The 25,609-nt window shown below is 41.4% G+C and overlaps 1 protein-coding gene across 1 annotated transcript in view; it reads left to right on the top strand.

Moving 5' to 3' along the window:
• Sntb1 (syntrophin beta 1) overlaps positions 1–25,609 on the top strand; it is a 242,061-nt gene that overhangs the window by 203,230 nt on the left and 13,222 nt on the right. Inside the window, exon 4 of the mRNA XM_028766836.1 lies at positions 5,661–5,800. Coding sequence (XP_028622669.1) covers positions 5,661–5,800 — 140 coding nt within the window. The remainder of the gene's footprint in view (positions 1–5,660; positions 5,801–25,609) is intronic.

Below are 25,609 nucleotides of genomic sequence, written 5' to 3'. Positions count from 1 at the left end.
TTCCAGAACTTTCTCCCATGCTATTAGTCACTGTCCCTACATTTGAGTCTTCGTTTCTAAGCTGCCCAAGTAGGAAAGAAAGCATAGCAAGGAGTGATACGGGAGTGCAAAAAATAAGTGAAGTCTTCAGGAAGTTTATATTGTCTGACTTGGGCAAGGCCATGTCAAGGACGCCAATGTCTCAGACCTACAGGAGTGGCAAAGCTTTCCCTGGATGACACTCGAAGATAGCAAAACCTTTGGGTCCAACTGTGATTATTGACAGTGTGCATAGGAAATATTCCCCACAGCTTTGCTCCCTCAGATGTTTAAAGCCTGAAGAATGCTCCCCTATAGAGACGGTGCCTACTGAGATGAGCTAAACCTACCTCCTTGCTCAGCTACTGTATAATAACCCTACTTCCTTGCTTATATTTATGTGGTACTCCTGCCTCCCTGTTCAACTGTATATAATAAATACACTGAGCTTTCTGGGTGCTGTGGCTTCTCAACCAGAGATCCCCAATCCACCCGATCACAGCTTTTCTATATCTCCATGTGTTTATCTTTTCCTCATTCACTCACCACCCTAGTTAGGTCAGTCCCTGGAGCCATGCAAAGCATGGCACGGGGACAACCAAACACATCCAGCACCCACTCTATGCCTCTCACTTCATCTTCACAAAGTGTGCATGCAGGGAGGTCATTTCAGCAGGTGACACATCTGAGGACAAGTTACCTGAGAGTTCAGGGCTCTGATCATATCCCTCAGCTGGGAAGTAGCAGAGCAAGATTTTTGAAGCAAGTCTTTTTTTAACCCCAAAGATCATGAACCTGTGCCACTACCACTGCTTAAATAAAAAGTGGAAAAGGAGTATTGGGAAGACTGAGTCAGATGAGGGATGAAAAAGAGACCTAAAACCAAGAGCAATCATAAAGCAAGAAACTTTGTGGCTTTATGGCAGAGACTTTTAAATTAAAAGAAAAAAAAACAACTGAGTTTGGGGCTGGTGAAATGATGCAGTGGCTAAAGGTGCTTGCTGCCAAGATGAAAGATCTGAGTTCAACCCCTGCATCCTACATTGTGGCAGAAGAGAACTGATCCCCTGTATTCTATGATACACACACACACACTCACACACACACACACACACACACAAGGAAGGAGAGAGAGGAGTGGGAGGGAGAAAGAGAGAGACAGAGACAGAGAGACAGAGATAGAGAGAAAATTTAAATGAGTGAACTGTGAAGGCCATTACATTCATAAAAACTCAAACCACTTTTTCATTGACCAATGAGGGCATCAAGTCAGGTAAGGCAAGCAGTTCTTGTTCTAGCCCCTCCACATCTTGAATCTGCCATCACTATCCTTACTTAATGGAATAATCAACCTAGCTAATACTAAGACTTGTTTACTTGCTGTACAAGGCACTCTGTGACGCCCGCCCTCCATGGGTATTGTTAGTGATTTCTTTAATCTTGAAAACTGACTTTGTATTAACAGTAACCACCCTTTTTAGCCTCAAAAGGTGTTGATAAAAGTTCTCATTTTAGAAGCATGTTCTGTATATTTCATAGATGACGAGATCAGTGTCTTTCAAATGCTATTCCAGGATCAATAGGAACCACTCTCAGGAGTAACAGATAAAGACTTAAAGTCAATGAGGTGTCAGCACCCCACGAGCACACAACCCCATTCCAACTGCCTGTGCTTTTCCCACTAAGATCTAGGATTTACAGTTTAATTTGAACAGGGGACCTAAGTTCACAAAGATTGTTACCCCTGAACTTATTTTTGGGGACCCATTGAGACTGTGGTCCCAAGGGCTTCATTTGCTATAATTCTCTCCATGTCCATTTTTCTGTTTTCCATTTCCACCCCTCCCATCCATCGTAGTGGTTTGCAAACCTGTCCTCGGATGTGCTGTGGGAGTGAAAATGAGTCTGTCCACTAAGACACTGCTTCTGAACTCCTGTAGAATGAACTGTCTTCCCCTTGCCTGTCCTTCTCTTTCTCTATTATAAGAGAAAATAATTCTCTATTATTGTTCTCTATTATATTATTGTCTCTATTAAACTGACAATTACAGTATCCGAAGCAGCATGCAGGGTAGAGGTGGATAATGCTACAGCTACTGTAGACATGACAGCATGTTTTAACAAAATGCAGACACACCCCCAGAACTGTTGCATTGACATTAACCTACGATTGGGTACCAGAAAGAATAGATTTCTAATAGAAGCTATCACCAGATCAATAGCACAAATACTTGAGTTTAACAACAACCAATAGGAATGTGCTTCCAGGGCTTCAGTGTAGGGCTCATGTGGAACATTTTTTCCCCAAAAATCCTGTTCTTTTCTCCTTTCTTGAGTACAATGTGTCATACCTATGAGAGAGGCATATCCATTGCAGTATACACAAGAACATTTATTCTCCAATTGCTCTCTACTCTACAGGCAGAGTGTCTTGCTGAACTTGAAGCATGCCTGGCTAATCCAGCTAGCCAGCTTGCCCTGGAGATTTCTTGGGCCTGCCCTCTGGATATTGGAATTACTGGTGGCATCTATGCCTACCCTACTCCTGTGTGGGCCCTAGGAATTAGAACTCAAATCCAGATTCATACATAGCAAATGCTTCATCCACTCATCCACTGTGCCATCTCTCTGGATCCCAAATCCTGTTCTTCACTCTGGCTTTTTTTCCCCTTGCTTAGTCACTTGTTCTCTTGGGCAGCCTACTATGCTGAAGAATTTATGCAGAATGAAAACAACACATCTATACACAGTGGTGGTGAAAAATATCCCTTCAGAGTTTTCTCACAGTGTATGTTAAGAGATCCACATAGGTAACTTGGATAAACAATAAAGTATGTAGGGCTTTGAAGTGATTCCAACCTATACATACCACTGAACACGTGGCTGTGTCACTGACCCCATGGGTACAGAGGTCGTCATGCTACCACTAATATTTACTACCAAGATTCATTCTGAAAACTTCAAATTGTTTCTGAAGAATCATGATTTTTTATGTTCATAGTTAAATGACTGATTTCAGTCAACATTAATGGATCAGAGCTGACTAGGTGAGATAGCCACACTGGGAGGATCATTTTGTAGCTTCTCCAGTCCTAGTTAATGACCTGGAAAGGTAATTTACTAGTTTAATGTAGAAGCTGGAAATTTTTATTTCGATCTATTTCCCCAAACCACAACTTAATTGCCTTGAGATAGATACATAGCTTATTCACCTTGTAAAGTCTGGTACTTCTCCTTCTCAATCTGTTTTGATCATTTGCAGATGTTCTTGCTCTGTTGTAGGGAAGTGATACAAAGTCAATACGCTAAAGGTAGAAACTTTCAGTATGCATAAAATACTAAAGGGAAGGAAGATATACCACCAGTCAGTCATTCACATGCTAGTATAAATAGCTTTACAAACAGGAAGGTAAGGATGCTCTTTAGGAAGCAAGTCTTTGTTTGGAATTAATGGAAGGCAGTGTTGTACTAAATGTTAAAGAAGAATTCTTCCAGGCAGGGAGCTTGGAAAAAGTAGAGGAAAAGCATTACATTGTTGGTATAAAAGGTATATTAATTCATCTTGTAATTTTCCACAGGGAAAGACAGTGTCTTCATGTTATTCATTCCATGTCTAAAGGACACATTTTCAACAATTTTAAAAATTAGCAGATGCAGTACAATGTCTCTATCACCTGCCAGCTGCTAAGCACATCATACTCACGGCCGCATTTAATCACCTGAGTAGCATCGGACAATAGGAGCTACTCAGCACGTACCTCCTTGGTGCTTGCTCTGTGTTGCATTAAGCCCTCTATAGATGTTAACTCATGTATCTTCACACCATCCTCTGCTCAGAGGCTGAGTTACCATTTTACAGGTGCAGAAACTAAAATACAAAGGAATCAGATGACTGACAGTTAGCAAACTGTAGAGCAGGATTGGTACTCTGGCTTCCCGGCTGCAGGGTTCACGATGCTCGCCTTTGGGGGTGCATGTGTTTCTCAGCATGGACAGGGAAGCAACAGAAGTTAAGACCACTCATGAACACTAGAACTGTCCTTGGGTTCCACAGAGAACTTAGAAAAGTCCACCTGAGTGCAGGCTACACATTTCCTCTACTTTGGACACTGATTACTACTGCACTGGCTATGGTGCTGGTAGGAAAAGAGGCCACATGCATGTGCCTCTCCCTCTGTGCAGATTTCTCTGTGGTACCTTAGTGTGATGTTGAAGCCAGGCATGATAGTGTAAGCCTGTCATCTCAGCCCATAAGAGGCTGGGGCAAGAGGAGCCACCCTAGGTGAGATTCTGTCTCAAGAGGAAAAAATAGCAGTATATAGAAATAAAAATGCATTTCAATCAATAAGTAAAAATTTATTATAATATATATAGTAATTGTTATATTTTTATGTATAGTAATATTATACATTTATATGCATACAGTATATGTATATATAAATAATAAACAATTAGAATGAAAGGAATGGGAAGACAAGGTGGTTTAGCAGGTTGAGATGCTTGCCTCTAAGCCTGACAGCATAAATTCGAGCTTCAGAACCCTCACAGTAGAAGGAGAGAACTAACTCCTGCAAACTATCCTCCAAACTCCATATGCATGCTAAAAAGCACATGAGTAAAATACACACATGCATAATACATATATACATGTATACATACATACATACATACATACATACATACTTTTAAATACAAAGGAGGAGAAATGAGCTGTAATATGAATTTGCCTTATGGTTAGATTTACTTGTATTCTTAATAGACCTTGAGTGATGGCTTATGTCTGCACTGAGGGGCAAACTCTGTAAAAAAGAATCTTTGACCTAACTTGGAGCAGTGCTTTCTTAATCCTTAAGGAGCATCCCAATAAATATACATCTGGATGGAGCTGAGATTCTATATTCCCAACAAGTTTAATCTGGGTCCCCATGTTCGAAAGAGCACTTTCATGGATAGAAGAACATTTGAGTTCAGTGGACTCGACACTGAGCCAAAAAGAATGGCTCGTGGTAATCTCAGGGTTTAGCGTTGGAAGGGATACAAAAATGCATCTGGTCCAAATATGCAATTGATGCTCTCTGTCCTGTTCCTGTTTGGCCATCCTGGCCCTTGAGTTAAGTACATATTCTTCATTGAGCAAGATTGAACAGTCAATGATGAAGAGAAACTTTAAAGTGATGTCAAATCCCTGGAGAAATTCCAGAGCAAGACGGCTTGTCTCACACCCAAATGAGGAGACACATGGCTCCACAGGATATTTTTCAGTGCCTTTTGGAAATTTGTTCAATTTTTTTCATAATAAATGTGCTCTACTAGAGCACGAGATGAGAGCCCTGACTCCCCCAAGCATTTGCCCCTCACTGTGAAATAATGATTCAGCACTGACTGACAGGTGAGCTGCGCAGCCCAGAACGAGGCTTCTCGGCTGTACAGAAAGCACATCTAGGGCCCTTGAGACATCAGATATTTTCAATGATTGGGAACGGCTAGAATCACATTGGAGTTCTTTCTTTCCACTTCAACTACTGAAGCCTGAGCCGAAAGACACTCGTTTTCCTCAGCCCTCTGATTGAAGGGATGCTGTTGTGTCTTGTCTGTTCATCCTGTCCTCCGGCTGTTTCACAGTTCTCTGCTTTCTGTTTCAGGTGCCCGGAGAAAGTGAGAAACAGTGGAAACCAGCCCTGGTTGTGCTGACTGAGAAAGATCTTTTAATCTACGACAGCATGCCACGGAGGAAAGAAGCCTGGTTCAGCCCGGTGCATTCATATCCACTTCTTGCTACCAGGTAGCCTTGGCTGCGGGTTTGGGTGCTGTGTTGCAAGTTGGGTGCTGTTTGAATCAATTGTGATTATTTCAACACACTGTTGTGCCATCTAATTGTATGGCAAGGACTGAGAGCTCCTCAAGAGTATAGACACACATATTTAGCCAAGGACATTACTATCTGTGGTTAAACACAAAGTTACAGGGAGACAAGCAACACAGTACTCATCTGTTATCAAGGAACCAGGACATTTGTGTGACATCCCAGACTGGAAACGTTCCTGGCTCTCCATCCTGTCCTTTGGAAATGAACTAGATTCATGTGTTTCCAGTCTTAGTATCCGAGCGCAATCATCATTCATGGGCCTTTACTTGCCACCGTCACAGAGAGCCTGTGCAAATGACTTTTTTGTTTGTGAGAGTTTCCATAAAGTTCCTCCTGGTCTGTGTGATGTTCTTGTGGAAGGTGGAAACATCTCGTTCTGTCTGTTTCCTGGAATGTTCACTGTGTCCTAGGTACTTGTGTAAATTGCGCCTTTTCTTAGACTAGCTCACTGGGCTGTGATTGACACACAAAGAACAGTACATGTACCAGCATATAATTGGGTGCAGAGGGATGTTCACATCTACAAAAGTGTCTCCACAATCAACACAATATTGTGCATTCATCACCTTCAGGAAGTTCCTCCTGCCCTCTTTATTTCACCAGATGAAAACATTGTATCCTTTGGCTAACACCTACCAGTTTCTTCCTCAGCTCAGCTCCTGGCAACAAACATGAAAGTCTCTATTACTATGAGTTTGACAATTTAAACTCTTCAATTTAAGTTGAACCACACAGTATTTGTCCTTCTCTTTCTGACTTATTTTACTTAGCTGAACTTTCCTTTTTTAAAAAAACAGAATAACTTCAACTATACACACATGCACACACCAGGCCACATTTCATTTTCCTTTCAGAGGAGAAGTTGGAGGCCTCATATTCGCTGATTCCAAGTACAAAACTAAGCCAGTGGAGACCAAAAGCAAATTATACTGATACAATAATGTGCATAGTCACGGAAGACAATGGGAAGTTCAGAAATAGATCCACCCAGGTACTGTCAACTGATCCTTGACAAAGGTTCCAAGAAGAGAAGACATATGAGGAAAGCATAGTCACATCAGTAAATGGTGCTGGGAGAACTGGGTATCCATGTGCAAACAAAACTGGTTTATTATTTGAAACTACATAGGAAAAAATCAACTCAAAATATATTAGAAACATATTTTAGCATAGCATCTGAAATCAAGGAAATCCTAGAAGGACACCATCATGACATTGAACTTAGCAATGATTTTGTTTGGAAATGACGCAAACAAGCACAAACAACAAAAAGCGAAAAGTGATAAACAGGATTACAGCAAACTAAAGGACTTCTTCACAGCAAAGAAAACAATGAAAGAGGATGCTACAGAATGTGGGAAAGATGTGAAGGCCACATAGCTGATTCAGAATTCAGAATATACAAGAAGGTCCTAAATCTTAACAACAACAACCACACACACACACACACACACACACACACACACACAATCTTGCTTAGACAATGGGCTATGGACTCAAAGACAAATTTGTCAGAAGACAACAAATAAGCAATATGTCTATGTAAAAACAGCTCAACATCACTAATCCTTGGGCAAATGCAAATCATAGAAACACATTATTCCATCAAATCTTTTGCATGACTTATTTAAAAGTATAAAATAAAAATGATATTTTTGTATTATTATATTGACTATTTGAGAATCTCATATCAGGTACCCTTATCATGCTCACCTCCCTGTCTTCCCATGTTCACACCCCATCTTCCATGAGCCCCCCCCCACCCCCCCAAAAAAGGAAGGAAAAGGGAAAAGACTTTTTAAAAAAGAAGTCTATTTTGTGTGGTCCATATATTACTCTCTGGAGCATGGTCAAACTCCTAATGTCCAGCCCCGCAAGGGAAAGCTAGCCTTTATCTGCACCCCCACCAGATGCCATCAGCTCTGCAGAGTCTGGTGGTGGCAAAGAGTGGGTCAGCACTTCCTCACCTATGCCACCCCCACCTTGCTGCTAATGAGGTGAGGGGCCAGTTTAGCAAAGTCCACGGATGTTAACATGGCCTCAAGTCATAGCCCAGACCACAGACATGGACTATGGACAGCATGGCCTTCGGTGATAACACAGGCCACAGACATCAACTTGGCCCTTGGTCATATCAAGACCACCAACCCACTCATGACCTTCAGCAGCCACTCAGAACCACAGGACTCAATGTGACCTCAGATGGCTATACATGCCATTCACATCACATGTGTCGCCCCCATTCCCTGGCAACAAAGCCTGAGGACATTACCCAGGTGGTATTTAGTGGCACAGACCACATACCTCCACATGGATCTCGAGCTTCGTTATGGTCTGGGGCAGCAGCATGGGCCACAGTCACCAACTTGGCCTCCTGTGACATCACGAACTATAGTGGTCCTTTGAGGAAGTCCAATTCCGAAAGTGAAACTTTCCTCATCTCAAGCCTCCTTCATTGCCCAGAGCCAGAAGGATGTTGAAGCCAGGAGGCAGGTTCTGGGATTGAGACTCCAAGTCTGCATCTGCATAAGTTCTGGGCTCCTGTACTCCACCCTACTAGGTGATGACACCTTGTCAATCTCAGCCCTCTCTCTCACCTTCACTGCCATCTCATCTCCAGTTCTGCCTCTCTCCATAGTGCATGCACCACTCCATTTTTCTATCTATTCTATCTCTCCATCAGATATTTGTTCTTTATAGTGGTGGCTGCAGCCCTGCCCCAGGAAGCCACGGTGGGGCACTAGGTGTCTTCTGCTGCCCTCAGGACTCAAAAAAACATAATTTTTTAAAATGCTGGTTTAAGAACCCTTGTCCACCATGGTTGAGATTATAAAGTGAGGTAGCCACTATGAAATACAGTGTAGAGAGTCCTCCAACTGTTAATATAAAATTACTATTTGCCTTAACAGTCTCATGTCTGGAGATACATTGAAAGGAATTAAACCTGGTATCTCAAAGAGATAGCTATCCTCCATGTTCATTGCAGTAGTATTGCTATCAGCCATGTCATAAAATACAATCGGAGTGCATCATAGTTGTGTCCTCTTCCTTAAAGGTCTGCGTCCTTAGGAAATAGTGAATTAAACTTGAACATTGTCTTGAAGTAGTTGAACATTCCCAGGCCTGGCCTCAGCTTCTGACCCTTTCTCTGTGTGGTTTATAACAGTGAGCTGTCCTAATCGAATCCTATCTATGCCACTGTGATTTTTCTTAGAAGGTGGGCATGTAAATAGAATTTTCACCTTCCTGATGTAGTCTATCAATAAGAACCCTTGCTTTTCTGTTGAGTTGGACAATGTGAGGAAGGTTCCTTTTGGAGTTTGGTCCAGCAGACTCATCAGAGTGCACCTATAATTTAGGCATCTGTCTTGAGGTAGACACACAAGTCCCTACTCCTAACAACAATTATAATCAAAGCTTGGTCACAGGAAAGAGAACCAGAGGCAGTTGAATAGGCTGTAACAATAGTCCACAATGACAACACTTAACAGCGTTGAAATTCTTCTGACTTCCTGCTGTAGTTCATCGTAGGCACCAGCAAAGCTGACTTGAAATAGAAATGTTGAGTCCCCCAGTAAATTTCAGGGAGATTTTCAAGGAAGAGGAGCCATCTCTACATCAGTATAAATATAAAAAAAAAAATGGATTGGATCTTCCATGCTTCAAAATTTGTGGCAAAATTTAATTCTTCAGGTACAGTACAACATTATAACAGGGCAGAGTAACCATCTTAACATGTTTACACAGAGGTGGGGATATGCCATGCTAACTCAGGCTGGTCACCTTCCCTATGTGATTTATATCCACAACACTCGTGTTAATATAACAAGGAGTTCCTGAAACGAAAACTAAACAAAGATTAGCACATATACATGGTTCCAATTACTCAGAGGGGATACTGAGCTGGTGCCTCCCGTAGCACTTGTCAGGAATGAAAATAGAAATAGAATAGTTTCCAGGTAACCTCTGGGAACCATGGAGATAAAACTAACTCCAGCTCATTCTCAGGTTCCTCTTCACAGCCTCTGGGAATGGTGAGCAATGGAGACTATGTTATCATTCATTCATTCATTCCTCAGCATTCACCATTCATGTGCTACATGCCAGAAGTTATAATCATGATGAAGGCTAAAGCGATGAAATAAAGTTCAAATCCCAAGAACAAATACATTGATGGACACCAACAGCTAAGGAACTATTTATGCCAAATACAACGAGAACAAAATGTTGACTACTGCCTGGACGAGGGACTGAAGAATAATGCTTGAATTGAAGCTGGAGTGAGAACTCTCCAGAAAATGGTGGTGGAAACCAGAGTAGGGGAGCAAGGCTTCCCAGGAAGAAGAGAAATATACCCACAGAGCCCTTTGTTTCCTATATAGTTTAGTGTGGTGGGGTCAGAACCCAGACATGATCGTGTAGATCAAGGACGTGAGAATCAGTAGCTGTCCTGACCAGGTGTCCAACACTTGGCATAAATCCTTTCCTGAGCTCTTTCATCTGTTGAGGCTGTGGTACAATGCCTCAACCCAGGGCTCAGAAGGGTGAGGAAGTTAACGCTTGGTCAGAAGGGAACCATATCCTGGTGCCTGTAGAGATTGGCTCAGGTTAGCCTATTCACTATGCTTGTGTTCTATCATCAGCCTGAGCCCTGGAGACCACTGAGGGTCTTGGGAGGTAGTAACAATCACGACCATGATCAGAGTAGATATTCTTACCATTGGTATAAAAATCACAATGGTCGAGGGGTATCTGCTTAATTCATACATGGTTCCAATTCCATGATGAATAAAAGGGAAATAAATAGATAAAAATTAAGCCATATTTCTATAATGGCAACGTCTTGAGTTTCTGGAAGACATAGGCCTTTCTATGAGGTTACTTTCAACTCTTCCATAAGGTAACCAATCAAAGCAATAATGTGACTTGATGAACTTGGAAGACCTAGAAAGGCTACACTTTGGCCTGCTCCCTAGAGGTGGAACAGAGGATAATGACTGAAGGGAAATGAAATATTAAGCAGACACTTTTAAGAGGACAAGAAAGGAGGAATGAGATGAGCCAGAAACAACCAAGGTCATAGTTTTGGAGCTTCCATCTGACTCTGCAGAGAACTCTTCATTCTCCAACATGGCACCCACTAACCACGTACTCTTCCTTCAGCAAATTGAATGTAAATAAAACTAAAAGTGTATTTTCTGTCTTATTGAATGCATTCAAGTACTCAACAGCAATATGTGGCTAGTTGTCCAGAGCCAGATTTGACATCAGAGGATTAACCAAGTCAGGTGGCAAAAAGGAGTATGGCACTGGCAATTGAGTTCATGCTGGCAGCATATGAGCCCAGTGACAGTGACAGCTGGTTTATGGAGTCAATATTACTGATAGAACAGAACTTAATTATCTGGGACAGGCAAGAATGCCCAGCGACAAACTCTGAACTCTTTCAACTCTTAAGTGTACATGTATAGACATAGTCTTATGTATAGATAGATAGACATTAGGTAATTAATTTCTGCTGGCAGCAGCAGGGAATTAAGTGAAGAATTAATTGTTAGAGTTCCTTTCTTTCTTGCCCAGGCTGGCCAGGCAAGAGTTTTAGAGCTTATTAACTCATTGTGAACCAGAGAGAAAAGGAAAGGAAGAAAGGGAGAATTCAAGCACATACATTCTGGATGTAGCAGAAATGGCTACACCAACTTTTATTATTGCTTTTAGCTTTTTTATAGCTTTTAGACAAAAAGTTCTCTACATAAAAGAGAATTACCTCATAGATAAAATATTACACAAAAGGGGAGTTACAGAAAGATGTTAATATTACGTTCAAAGCAGTGCTTCATTCTATAAGCTCATTATAAGTTCAAAGCAACAGTTTCACATGGCCTCACATTATATCATAGTGCACACTTGTGGCTTCATCCTTGGATCTGACCTAGAATAAATGTTTTTCCTTGATCATAAATTTATCCCAAACCTATGTCTCTTCTTAGTGTAATTATGAAAGCTCATTGTATTCCTTATCATGCAACCTTTAATATTCTATCTTATGAAGAGTGGGCACATTCTATTCTTGATTCTAACTTTATTATATCTTTCTAGAAATGCAACTAAAACCCTCTCTTTAAACTGTCTTCCTAAAATTATTTGAATCAAAACAGGAATTCTATAAAATCATAAATTCATCTAAAAAGCATTAATTCATAAATGTATGTTTATGTTGATCTGCAGGAAATCTGGACAATAGGGTGGGCTAATGCCCAGAAATCATTACACTATGTAATAGTAACAGGAAAAGACATATCAGCTGTAAGAAGCAATCCTGAGATGAAGTCTCTTGGGACCTTGCCTCTCAGAGCTCACCCAACATAAGCCATGCAAAAATGGTGACACCTCCAGGAAAGTTACCTGCTAGCTTTGGCCTCTCCTAGATGGCTCCTGATAGCTAGTGGCTAGCATGATAGACAGCAAATGTCCAGAATGTTCCCCCAACTACCAAAAGCTTTATCTGCCAGTGCTTCCTACAGCACATGCACTGTTATACACACAGTGCCTGACTTATTATAAATCAGCCTCTGACTTTTTAACATTATAATAATGCAGAAATGTTGTACCTTAGTATAAACAACTCATATTCTATGGTGTCCTATGTTGCTAAGTTAAATGTGGTGTTAAATATGGTAAGTATATTTAGTGAGTTGTAGATGATATTTTGGAGGTGTGTTAGGTTTATCAATATTCAATCTCATCATAAGTTGAGAATCACCAGTACATGATTCCTTCAGAGTCTGTCTCAACCTCACTCAGTTAGCCGATTGGCCCTCTTTCAGCAGCTAAAGATGCTGGATAGTTATATCTTTGGGGTCTTAACACTGACTGCACAAGCAGGCTCAGTAGCTCCAGGCTCAGGGCTATTGCTAAAGAAACTAACAGCTGACAGATGACCCTTAAAAGCAAAGTCTCCAGAAGGAGAGATGTCAGCTCACAAACATAGAATGGGATATGAGAATCTTCCAGGGCAGCAAGCCAAAAATATGTTAATGTAGGTGTACAGGTAACAGGCATGCCAAGGAGAGTTTGTGGGCAAAGCACATAAAGAAATCTAAAGCCATAAACCTTTATTTGATGTGAAAATGAAAATGAAAATGAAAACGGAAGTCTCCTTCAAGTACATACATGTAGCTGGTTAGAACACAACACAATATAAAAATATTAGTGTTTACTACTAATCTTAAAGGATAGCTGAAGGCAGGACATGCTTTCTCAATTCACCATCATCCTCCCAAACAACACAGGCTAACCATTGAGCTACAAAGTGAAATTCATGCTGTACATGCACAAGACCGACCTACATGTAAGGATAAAGTCCGGGCCATGGGTATTACTCTGAACTCCATCTGACAGTTAGGAAGCTCAGAATATTCAGATGACTCAGCTGTTCATTCTCACCTCATCCCCTCCAGCTAGCAGGCAATTCACTATGTGCTCCTGAGTGGTGGTCTAGAAATGTAAGAGCAAGAAATCTTCATTTCAGTCTCTCTCTCTTTCCAGAACAGTGCCTACCTCGAGGCTAACCAACCCTCCTGTCTCCCAGAGCCATCATTTGTTAAATACACTCAGTGGGATGTCTTTGCTCTAAAGCCCATGAGATAATGTGCTTTGGAGAAATAGGTTTTTAATAGACTTTTACCTTGGATACCAGACACAGTAGGCCATTTATCCTGTTCAGCTTTTCCTTGGAAACACTGTGTGAAGACTTTGATAGACTAGACAATGAAAACAAAGCCCTTTTCCCAGCCTATTGAGTCAGGAGAGTGTGCCTCCATGTCGATCTATGCAGGGCTTCCAAATTAGCCATAGAAGGCAGGGTTCCTTCAACTGTAACTGGAGCTGTTCTCTGATTGCACACAAAGCTGGCCTCTGAGATGGGAGGCTAAGCCAACACTCTCAGTTTCTTGGCAGAATCATGGAAATGTAGACTGCTTCCCTAACCTCTTATTCATCAACTACATCATTTGTTACCTCCTGCATCAGATACTTCTTTCTTCTTGTGACCAAGTATCACATAAAAATGGTTTCTTTGGGATTCTGGTTTGAGATCATATAGTCTATCATGAGGGAAGAGCAGGATGAGGAGAGCATGAGGTCGCTGGTCACAGTATGTCCTTAATTAGGAGCTCTCATGACAACATAATTCCTGCACTTTCTGTCCCTAAATCTCATCAAATAATGAAAGAAAGTGGTGCCTCCTGTCCCACTGTGAAATCAGCACATACTTGTGGATAGTATCAGGAAGGTTTCTGTTGGTATTTGCAGTCTTCCTTGGTTCTCTGTGAATTGATATGTATCATCTCATCACAGAAATATTCCTCCCAGGTCACCGATTCTTCAAGCTTACAACTTATCTCCAAATGCCAGCTTTGCAATCTGAGGCAAGTTTGCTGTCTTTTTACCTCATATTGCTCATCTATAATTAGTGAGGCGCTGTCTACACCTATCTGATTTGGTTGTGACAATAATTATTACATCAATGTAAACTTCTTAGAGTAAGATTGACTCATGGTAAGTGCTCAAATAATGTCTTATCCCTTTCTCTACATGGTGTTCACAAACACATTGCTACCTCTTTAAAACACTGCAAATGTGGGACCGACTAAATTTTTCAGGTGGGCACCATAGCACAATCCAAGACATTTTTAAAGGCTAACTATCAAGGAAGTAAAAAGTAGAACTAAGCCAACAGAACATCTCAAAATATTTCCTTAACCCCTCACATGCAGGGAAAGAAAAAGAAGGTGGGGAGGTGGACAGTCAGAGAGAGAAGAGAATGAAGTAGAGGAACAACGTGTGTGATTATGAGCAATTCTTGGGGGCATGCATGCGATGGCTTAAAGGAAGCCCATTTTTTGCATGGTAATGGGAAATAAATGCATAATGAAATTTTCTTTTAAATTTACTTTCGTAAGCATATATATATATATATGCTGAGTTCTGATTCATCATAAAGCGTAATTTAAAGACTACATGGTGCTGGGGCAGTGGTGGTGCACGTCTTTAATCCCAGCACTCGGGAAGCAGAGGCAGGTGGATTTCTGAGTTCAAGTCCAGCCTGGTCTACAGAGTGAGTTCCAGGACAGCCAGGTCTATACAGAGAAACCATGTCTCAAAAAAACAAACAAACAAAAAATTAAATGAAGTCCACATGGCAATGAGGTGGTTACTTCTTTCTGATCTCACTTCCCTTTGCAAAGAAGAAAGAAAAAACATGGGTAAATAATGTTTATCACAGTATGAAAGTGACAATATAATTAATGTATTATATTGAAACAAGATACGTGTTGAGTGAAAACAAGATGCACATTGACAGTTTGTTATGTGAAATACGTTTTGAATTTTTCTTAGAATATGTAACATTTATGTATAGGTAATGAGACATTTGGGAGAGGAAGACCTAACACACAGAGAAAATTTATTTATGTTATACATGCATCTTATTCACATGGTCTAAACTCCATACAACAGTTTGCACATGAAACAATGTCATGATCACAAGTTGGGATTGTCTACTGTGGCATTATGTCAGTGCTCACGGTGTTGAGTTTAGAGTCTGAGATACCTGCAGCATTCACCTGCAGTTAGTCTGGCGAAAATAAATGATAGGAACTCGTTCTCCTAGAACTTTAGAGGCTGAGAGTCCAGGGTGTGGGTCCCAGGATCGTCGTTTCTGGTGATAGTCCTCTTGATGGTTTAGAACAGATACCTCCCTTCAGGATCCTCACATGACCCCCCTTTTTGAATATGTCTGGAGAAAATGCCAGTTCTTCAGTGTCTCCCCATAGGAGGACACTATTCATGCAAGATTGGGGCCCCATCTTTATGACCACAATTACCTGAATCAGTGCCATAGAGGTCCTAATTCAAAATGTGGTCAAAGAAGGGTGGTGAAGACGTTAGCATATGAGCCAAGGACGGTACACAATCATTCACTCACCACTTTGCTCAGAGCAATGACCTGAACAGCCTTATTTAATGTAATGTCTGGTTTAAGCCACCTGTGAGGCTCCTCCTTCTTTCCCCTTAGCAGAGCTGGGGAGCTTTGTTTGGATTGTCACAGGTGCTGTGTTCCTTTACACACAGAGGGATGACATTGGCTGCACCACAGCCAATATGAAAGGGTTCTCTCTAAATTGAGATCCTTCTTCACCCACTTCAGAGCTGATTTATTTAATTGAGTCTCTTTCGTTATTATTTATTTCAAGGCCCAGACATACATTATGTACATATGAATATGAACATATTAAATATAAAATTTGATTGTTTTTCATACTAGTGATATCACATTTGCTCACAGTATATTCTTGATGTCCATTGCCACACACAGAAGTTTGCAAGCATCTCTCCTACTGACAAGTTCCTGTGGCCTCTCTGGGCTCTGGGATTTCCAGTTTACAAGACACTTCTGATTTACAAGGGCAAACTCAGGACATCTTCAAACATGCTGTTAAATTAGCTGTTTTCGCCCCTGTACTTTTTATGAATCCCTGGGAAAACATATTTTGCTTAGCTGAAGTTTGTTTGAGATTGCTGAATATTTTCCAAAAAGTCCACTTACCCACATGAAGTAGGAGTGTTGGGGATATTATCATCAACATCATCATTTTTTTTAATTATTATCCTAATTGCTAAGTCACGAGAGTCGCCAAAGGATTTATTTAATTGGGTCGCTTTTGATATTGTTGATTTCAAGGCCCAGACATACGTTATGTATATACATAACGTATATGAGGATTAAAGTTACAATTTTTCTAAAATTCTAGAGTTTTAATGAAGAAATTCTGCTCGCCCAGTCCCAGTGGTTGATGACTGTTCAGAAACACAAAGCTTACAAAGAGGACGAGGTTGCTACGCGTCTCACACTGACTTGTGGGCCTCACAGACGGTGGAGGGCAAGCAGCAGAGGAAACGATGAATGTGCACTGCTCGATTTTCATGCAGCCTGGCAGCCAGGATCATGGAACTTCTGATACCAAGCGTTCAGGTGCCTTAGGAATGAACCTGGTTTCTAACTGCTAAAAGTAGTCAAAGCCTCAGGCCAGCCTTCACAAATTTAGACTCTCTTGCCCCTGGAGAATATGACCAATTGCACTTGTTAAATGTTAAATTAGAAACAGGCTGTGGTGTTTATACTCAGCCCAGAAGGCATTCTCACTCTTCGGGAATGTGGACCTATTCCACAGGCCTGCCCTGAGGTGGCATGAAAGGTTTCAAGGCTCTAGGACATAGGTTGTACTCAGACAAATCATCATGTGAGGTGTACCACCTCCACACTGCCACTCCTTCTCAGCCTAGCACTCTCTCTTTGATTCCTGGCCCCTGTCCTCCTGCCTACTAAACTATGTGCTCCTCAGGGCAGTCAGGGAGTTTACTATTTATCTCAGGTTAGCTTCCAGCTCATGATCATGGCTTTGAAAGTGCTAATCATCTTTGGCATTAGACAAACGAGGAGTTGATTGAATGAATCTGGAGACTCATTTATAATATGAATTTAGAGAAATTATCATTGTATCTCAACATTCAACTTTCTTCATCTGTGTAATGGGACAGTAGCATCTTCTGGTTCCTACAATTATTGCTTAGACTAAATGATATTATAAACATAATTGTGAAGCATAAGACATTCTATGCCTGCAGTTGTAGTGCTCACCTTTAATTCCAGCACTAAGGATACAGAAGCAGGCAGATCTCTGAATTAGAGGCCAGCCTAGTCTATAGAGTGAGTGCTAAGACATCCATAGCTGCACAGAAAATTCTGTCTCAGAAAAAAAAAAACCCAAAAAACTGGAAAAAAAGAAAGGGAAAAAAAGGAACAAGTTATGCCAAATGAGTGCTCAGTAAACGCTAGCAATTGTTTGGATCTGGAAATATACCTCAGATGAAAGTACAAATGGCTGAAAAGTAGGTTGCCCCACATCATTCTAAAGAAAACACAGTGTTGCATCAAAGATGCCTGGTGGCTTAGTATCACTGAGATATGAAGACCAGGGCTAAGAAGAGTCATAGGCTGGCCTGTAGAGGGCATAACATATGGGAAGATCACTCATATCACAGTGCCCGCTCTGAATGTGGCATGCCACAATAATGCAGGTAAGGTGGCCAATGGGTGACTTCTTCTGAGGCCATGCATGCTCAGAAACCAACACTGTAGAAAGAGACAAGCAGAATTTTTGAAAGATGAAAATGTGGGAGAGAGAAAACCAGGCGCTGTAAGAGCCGTTTGCTCAGGTGATCATACATGGTTCATTTCCTCCAGGAGAACAGATCTGATTTTGATTAGCTTTGCCTTACATGGAGATGTTCTCATAAGATCTCTTTGGAAAGTGTATTCAATGCATGCCATGGCACATGATGAACTCATTAGAACAGAGGTGGGATAGGGGACTATTAAGAGATGACTAGCAGTTGCATAGGATGTCATGAAACATGCAGTTCTAACAGTTCTAGATAATAAAAGGACAATTAGCTTCAGAGGACAGTTTCTTAAGGCTTTGAATGAATATAAATGAGACTATCCATCAAGTTACAAGTCTTGCTTAGATATGGTTAGGAACATAAAATGAATAAAAGAAACCCACAGATGACCTGAAGTCACTTCACTTCTTCCTTTTTATTTTCTTCTCTGTCTATATCTGATGTTCTTGAGTTTGGCCTCCTTTTCTAGCAGAATAAAAAAAGAATGGTCCCTGTGGGCTTATAGAACAAGGTTCAGATTTTAGACTGTAAATATGGGTTCCTGGGCATTTAATTGATTACACATAGACTTTTTATTTAAGTGATCCCCAAAATACCATGTCCAGAAAGGTATTGTAGATTCAGGTCCATTGGTGAAAGCATCTATGTATTGAGTATCACTGTCTCTCTTTCTGTACTGCCTCTGAAAGCTGGTTGTGATAGACCATGGGCAAGTGAGAGAAGAATGGAGGACATCAACCATCTCCACTTGGTTCATACCAGGAAATAGTCAAGAATGGGCTCCAAACTCCCACCCTGTTCATTCTCCTCTGTTCCACTCATATCCGTGGCTAGTCAGGATCACTCGGTACAGCACACTTACTAGAAGATGGGCACCTGAGTGACTTTCCCCACCATATTCAGATGAAAGGAATTTAGAAAGTAAAAACATAGCCAACTAATTAGCTATTCCTGGCTGGGGGAAAGGAAGATCACACCTAACTGTTCAATACGTGTTAGTGATTGTATGTTTCTGAGATGTCTGAGGACTGCTGGGCCCCACTGGGGTGAACAGTGAGTGAAAGTATTTGGGGTCAACAGGAACTTTAGAAGATTCAAGTGGCTCTTTCTTCCTGTCTTTTCCTTCCCTCCTCCTTCTTGCTTGCTCCTTCCTCTATTTTCCCTCCACCCTCCTCCTTCCAGCCTCTTTCCTTCCTGTGTCCCCCTCCCTCTCTCTCCTTGGTTTGCACTGTGGCATCTGTTGGGAGATGCTAATTACAGCAATTAAGTAAAATGAGTATGTAATATTGCTTAGCAACAAAGTTACCTAATATGTAATTTTCCTAATTTGGCTGAATCTGTGTGCTGCAACTGTTGTTGTGTTAATTAAGGATATTAATAATAATATTTGTACATGGAACATTTTATGCAACATTCTCTAACACCTATCCGGAATTAAATTTGTGTAGAAGTATCCCTTGTGAGACAGGTTTTTTTGCTTGCTTGTTTATTTGTTTTTCTCAAAATGCAGCCAGGCTAGGAGCCATACGTGAGGACTCAGAAATGATTATGTAGCCTAGTTTATCTCTTATTGACTGAAGGAGAAGCACTTGCCATGGTCTCCTGAAAGAACAAGTATTCTAAAGTGAGTTCCTCTAAATATTGAATAAAAGATTGGACCTGAAAGTGCTTTCATCCTGCAGCTGGTCTAAGTGTCATATAAGCTACACTTTGGGCATGTGAAATAGCCTCTGTGTGTGAACAGGCAAGTACAAATGAATATGTGGGTACTGGTTTGTGAAGGACAAAGGTGAACATCCAGTATCTCCTTCATTGTGTTACACTTGATTTTTTTTTTGAGACAGTGTCTCTTACTGAGCTTGGATCTCAGAGGTGTAGCTACAGTGTCTGGCCAGCAAGCCACAGGGACTCTCCTGTCCCCACCTCTCCAGTGGTGGGACTATAAACATGAACCACATTGACTTTTACTTGGCCCTGGGGCTCCAGCTCAGGACACTCTGCTTGCACAGCAACTGTTTTAATTACCAGTGACTGATGAACTGCTCCAGTCCTGGGTTATATGACAATTTTAAAATATCATTTTAAGTCTCTCACGGGGACCCATTTTCTATATAGTTCTGTGTAGAGAAACCATATCACTGAATGGAAACTCTTAATGACTTTCATGTTTTTGAAGAAAAAAAAAAAGTTAAGTTCTACCCCCTGTGTCAACCAAAATGATCATTTTCAATTCCCTAAGCCAGCAAGTTACTACTAAAAACACTAGTTGCTAAAGATAGACTTAAAGGGAAAAAGCAGAAGTGGCTGTCAGACTTCCTAGGGAACTAATTCATTCTCATTACCTTTAAGTCCATACTCCCTTTTCAGTGAGTACAAGCCAAGTACTTTAGATTGTGATTTGCTATTTCTGCTTTAGGTGGTTGAGGGGCTGAGGGCAGGGGAATTGGTGTATAGCTGCTGCCATTAGCCACAACTTCTTATGTGGGTGGTTACTCGATAATCTGGCTCTTCCTTTAGCCATAGTTAGTAAATATTCACTGAGGTCTACTCTCACCTGGAACTGTTCTGAACGCTAAGGAAACATCAGGGAGCGACCACACAAACAGTCCTAGCCTCATCTAAGTTACATTATAATGATAATGATGGTGCCCTAGTCAGGGTTACTGTTGCTGTGATGAGACACCTTGACCAAAGACACTCAGGGAGGAACGGGTTTACTTCAGTTGTACTTCCACAGTACTGTTCATCACTGAAGAAAGTCAGGATGGGAACTCAAAGAGGGCAGGATCCTGGAGGCAGGAGCTGATGAAGAGACCATGGAGGGATGCTGCCTACTGGCTTGATCCTCATGGCTTGCTCGGCTTGCTTTTTTATAGAACCTAGGACCACCAGCCCAGGAATGGTACCACCGGTAGTGGGCTGAGTCCTCCTCTATCAGTCACTAATTAAGAAGATGCCCCACAGGTGGATCTTATGGAAACATTTTCTTAATTAATGTTTCCTCCTTTCAGAGACCTCTAGCTTGGGTCAAGTTGTCATAAAACTAGCCAGTACAGATGGCCACTAGGATATATTCTGTGCTAACCAAGGCTACATGCAACATTCACATATGTTATTGAATCCTCACGTGACTTAAGATTATTGTTCTTGCTTTGGAGTTGAAGGAACTGAGCTAAGCAGAATTTAAGAAATTGGCCAGCTCGTAAGTAGTAGATCTGGGGATTAAATCCATATGGCCAACTTCTCCACTGAGTTTCTTCCTACTTAAGGCTTCATTCTCTTGCCCCTTCCCCCACAGTGTTATATTGTCCTATTCAGTTTGTATTGTTGTTGGTTGGATGGTTATTTATTCATATTCTAACTAATAAAAATGTAAAATACTGCAGGAGGTTGTGGTTTGGCTTCCAACCATGGGAATACACATCTGCATTTTACAAACAAGGAACAAACTTGCTCAGTTTCACACGAATCTTGGAAATTGTGTCTGAATGGCAGCCGAAAGCCCATCTCAGGATGCCAGTGTGTTTTTCTTGCTGGGTAGAAGAGTTACCTTTTTAGGATGAAGCATTTCCTTGGTTGCTATAGTTTAGTTCCTGTTACAGATAAGAAACAGATGGTCATATTTTTAAGGATACACAAATAACCTAAAATGTAAAATAATTGAAAGATAAATAGTAGCTATTTCTGGGTCCCCCTGAGACTGCAGAACAGGAAAAAGTATCTTTGGGAAGAATCTTAGGGGGAGTATAAAAGTGCTGCTCCTGGCAGAATAAGAAATAACTCAGGCAGAGAAATGTCAGCCCCGCCTTTTCAGTCTCCAAATAATGGCTTAATGTCCACTGTCATTTACTGGGCACACGGTTCCCCAGATCTAGCTGTGGCAATATGCTCCCAAGGGTGGTCTACAAATAAGTTTCCCATTGAGAAACTCTTTAATGGGCCCAGATTTTGAAACAATTTCAAAATTGATCAATTGTGTACATGCATGGTTTCCATTCCAAAATTAAACTTGAATTTTAAAAACATTTAGAAAAGCATGCATCTATGCTGGTATCCAACTTACATCTACCATGTGTCAGGAAGAGTATTGAGATCATTGGATCAATGAGGCATCAGAGCAGGCTCCTGCTCTGGTGGGTGAGTCTAAAACATGGTGATCATGAAAGAATAGAATTATGACTTGGTAATAATGCCCGAGGAACCAGAGGAGGGGCCTTACCTCAAGAGAGGTAAGGTATAACTCATTAGCTGTGAGCCTTATTATCAAGACAACTTTGTGGGTTTCGGAGATGGCTCAGTGAGGAAAAGCAACATGAGAACCTGAGTTCAGATCCTCACCCCCCCACCCCCATGTGAACAGCCAGGCATGGCCTCTTACACACCTATGGTCCCAGTACCATGATGAACAGAGACAAGGCACTCTTGGGAGCTTGCTAGGCAGCTCGTCTCACAGAAATCATGAGCTCCACATCCCAAGAGACACTGAATCAATGGGGAAACTACTGGGGGGAGAAACTGTGTTGTCCTCTTGGCTTTTAGATGTGTGTACCCACCATGTTCACACAAACACACACAGACACACACACAGAGAGAGAGACATGCACACAACAACTTTGTCTCCCAAAACATGTTGGCCCAGCAGTTTTCAGTTCTGATACATGAGCAACAGTACTTACCAAGTGAGCGCCTTGTAAGCAACATCAACCTTGCTGGAAGTATTACCTCATCTGAGTTGCCAGGGGAAACCATGTATCCTCAGAATTCTTCCCTCTAGATAAGCCAAAATCCAGAGAGGACATTAATGGAATCATAGACTCAGGTGTATTGGGCTGCTATAGTTCTGGTGTGATCCGATCACTGTAAGGAGCACAGGGCTGACACCTTCTTAATTCTAATCATGTGGTGGTTTCAGTTCATACAGTGTTGTTGGCCAAAGATGCAAAGTTGTTGCTTCCCTTACCTGTCCATCCCACAGACATCTAAAGAGCAAGTGGCGTTGTCTTTACCATTGTTAAAAGGCCTTTCCTCATCTGGCAATTCTCTGAACATCATTTGATTCCATGTAGATGTCTCTCCTTTGTGGTGAATACAGCCCACATTGGAGATCCTGGTGCTCCTCGGATCATGAAATTAAGAGCATGTAGCTCTTCTCTACTTAAGTTCTGAAGTTCTGCTTCAGGATGTTTAGTGAGACTCCAGGGTGAGTCATGAGACCCTGAACAGGCTGCCCTAAGGAGACAGAGCGATTCTTCCCTATTCCCCCCACCCTAGCTCACACGCCCCCCTATTATCTATTGGAGAAAATTGTTTCCTGAGATGTTACAGCAGCTGGACGTGAAAAAAGAGACTGTGGATCAGGATAAGTAAAAGCTCTCCTCTCAGACTTGCTCATCATGGCTGGATCCATGTTTGTCCTATTTGCTTCAAGACTTGAGTGGACTGTGTGTAAAGCAGGCATTACAACAAAATTGTGTAGATTGAGTGGGTTAGGAATTCATTTCTCTCTCCATTGAAAGCTAAGATGTTCAAGATCAATCTGTTGTGTTCTTTGTGCAAGCTGTCTCCCTAGCCTGCAGATGGCTGCCTACATCTGTTCCTTGATGGAACTCGGCGCCTGTGCATACAGAGATGTCTAGACACTGTGCTGAGGCTGGGCAGTGGTGGTGCACGCCTTTAGTCCCCCAGCACTTGGGAAGCAGAGGCAGGTGGATTTCTGAGTTCGAGGCTATCCTGGTCTACAGAGTGAGTTCCAGGACAGCCAGGGCTACACAGAGAAACCTTGTGTTGAAAAACCAAAAAAAAAAAAAAAAAAAGACTCTGTGCTGCTATTGGATTAAATTCCCACCCTTACAACCACAGTTGACACCCTTATTGAAGTTATGTCCAAGTATCATCATTTTGGAGACTAGGCTTCAGTATATGATTTTGAGGAGTTTCTGCCTATAACTTTTTCAGAATGTATAAATATTGATTATATATGTTTCCTGGAGATTAACAAACTCTTTATTGATTGGATAAATAATTTGGATAGATAAATTAGCAGTTTTTGTTTGGTGTTCAGTTGGAAAGATGGGAGAAGGGGCATGAACAGAGCAGGAAGTTCCTCTGTGGTCCCTTAGAAAATGCCTGAATCCAAGACTAGTATTAGTTGAATCTGCAGGGCTCAGCTACTTGCCTGTGTCTCTGCTGGAGCCCAGCGGATTGACTGGAAGGTACTAATGGAGCCATAGGCATAGTTTCACCTTGTGTGGATAGTTAACCAGAGCCTGTGCATACTGTGTTGTTCACACACATGGACAGTATAAAGTAAACCCCACCTACATATAAATGCAGAGGACACAGATGAGGAATTCCATATTCTGTCTCTGAATTACCACTAATATTGAACAAGAAACACTGAAACCATGCTGAGTCTGAATGTCCACATTTTCAGTGCAAAGTCCTAATTCTAAGAATTGGAGTGTTGGGTTTATTTGGGTCTCAAAGCTTTTAAAATTGTTTAGCATATGGTTTTTGGAGGGAAATCAAATTTTAAAACGATAGATATTTTTCAGGGATCAATAAATCGCCTATAAAATTGCTTGCATTATAATGGACCTGTTTCTACACTTTTTTTTTTTTGCATGTAGTTGAGTGTTATATTAAGAACTTTACGAAAAAATGCCTTTCCCCATATTGACACAGATATTTATAAAAATAATCTGAAGGGTTATATGCAATACTCCAGCCAGAAGATTTGCACACATGTATACAGCAGGTGTTTGTATTCTGAGTGGATTCAATTGGGGAAAGTACCCTTTTGTAACTAGTGTACACACTAAGCACCAGAAATAGCTTTTTGTTTTAAGACATCATTGTACCAATATTGGAATGAGTTTTAAAAATCCATATCATCTACATGTATGCTGTCCTTTGGATGGAAGAGCCTTTAGTATAATAAATATTACATAATTCACACTTGATGTGTTAAAAAATCAAATTTCCCTTTTTCCTTCTCGCTCAATGAGAATTTCACGATGAGACAAATTCGAATGTCAGTATCCCCGTCTCTGAGGCTTTCTTTCATCATTACTTCTCTGACACAGGCACATGGCAGGGACTGGCCTGATCCATGGCTTTCTCACACCTGTGACATTCTAGTAGCAGTTGGATCCCTTCATCCTCAGAGCTACCAAATGGGTATTTCCTAACAAAGGCTATTTTCTTGTTATAATTGATCCAGATATTATAGATTCTCTTGAAAAAAAATGTTGGTTTGAGATTCGTTTTATAGTTGTAAGGAAAATCTACCCTAATGCTCTGCTGCTAGCAACCTTTGCACCTTGTGTTCTGAAGAAAATCTTCAAAAGCATTGTCCCAACTCTGCCTTCTCTCCCTTTCATTCCCGCCCTCCCTCCCTCCCTCCCTCCCTCCCTGGCGCGGCGGGGGGCGGGCGGCGCGGGGGGGCGGCGCGCGCGGGCGGGCGGGCCCGCGGGCGGG

Source organism: Grammomys surdaster, unplaced genomic scaffold (genome assembly GCF_004785775.1).
Source record: "Grammomys surdaster isolate TR1022 unplaced genomic scaffold, NIH_TR_1.0 63, whole genome shotgun sequence".
Classification (NCBI taxonomy): Eukaryota; Metazoa; Chordata; class Mammalia; order Rodentia; family Muridae; genus Grammomys; species Grammomys surdaster.
Note: the sequence above shows the minus strand (reverse complement) of the source record. Positions and strands in the feature narration are given on the sequence as shown.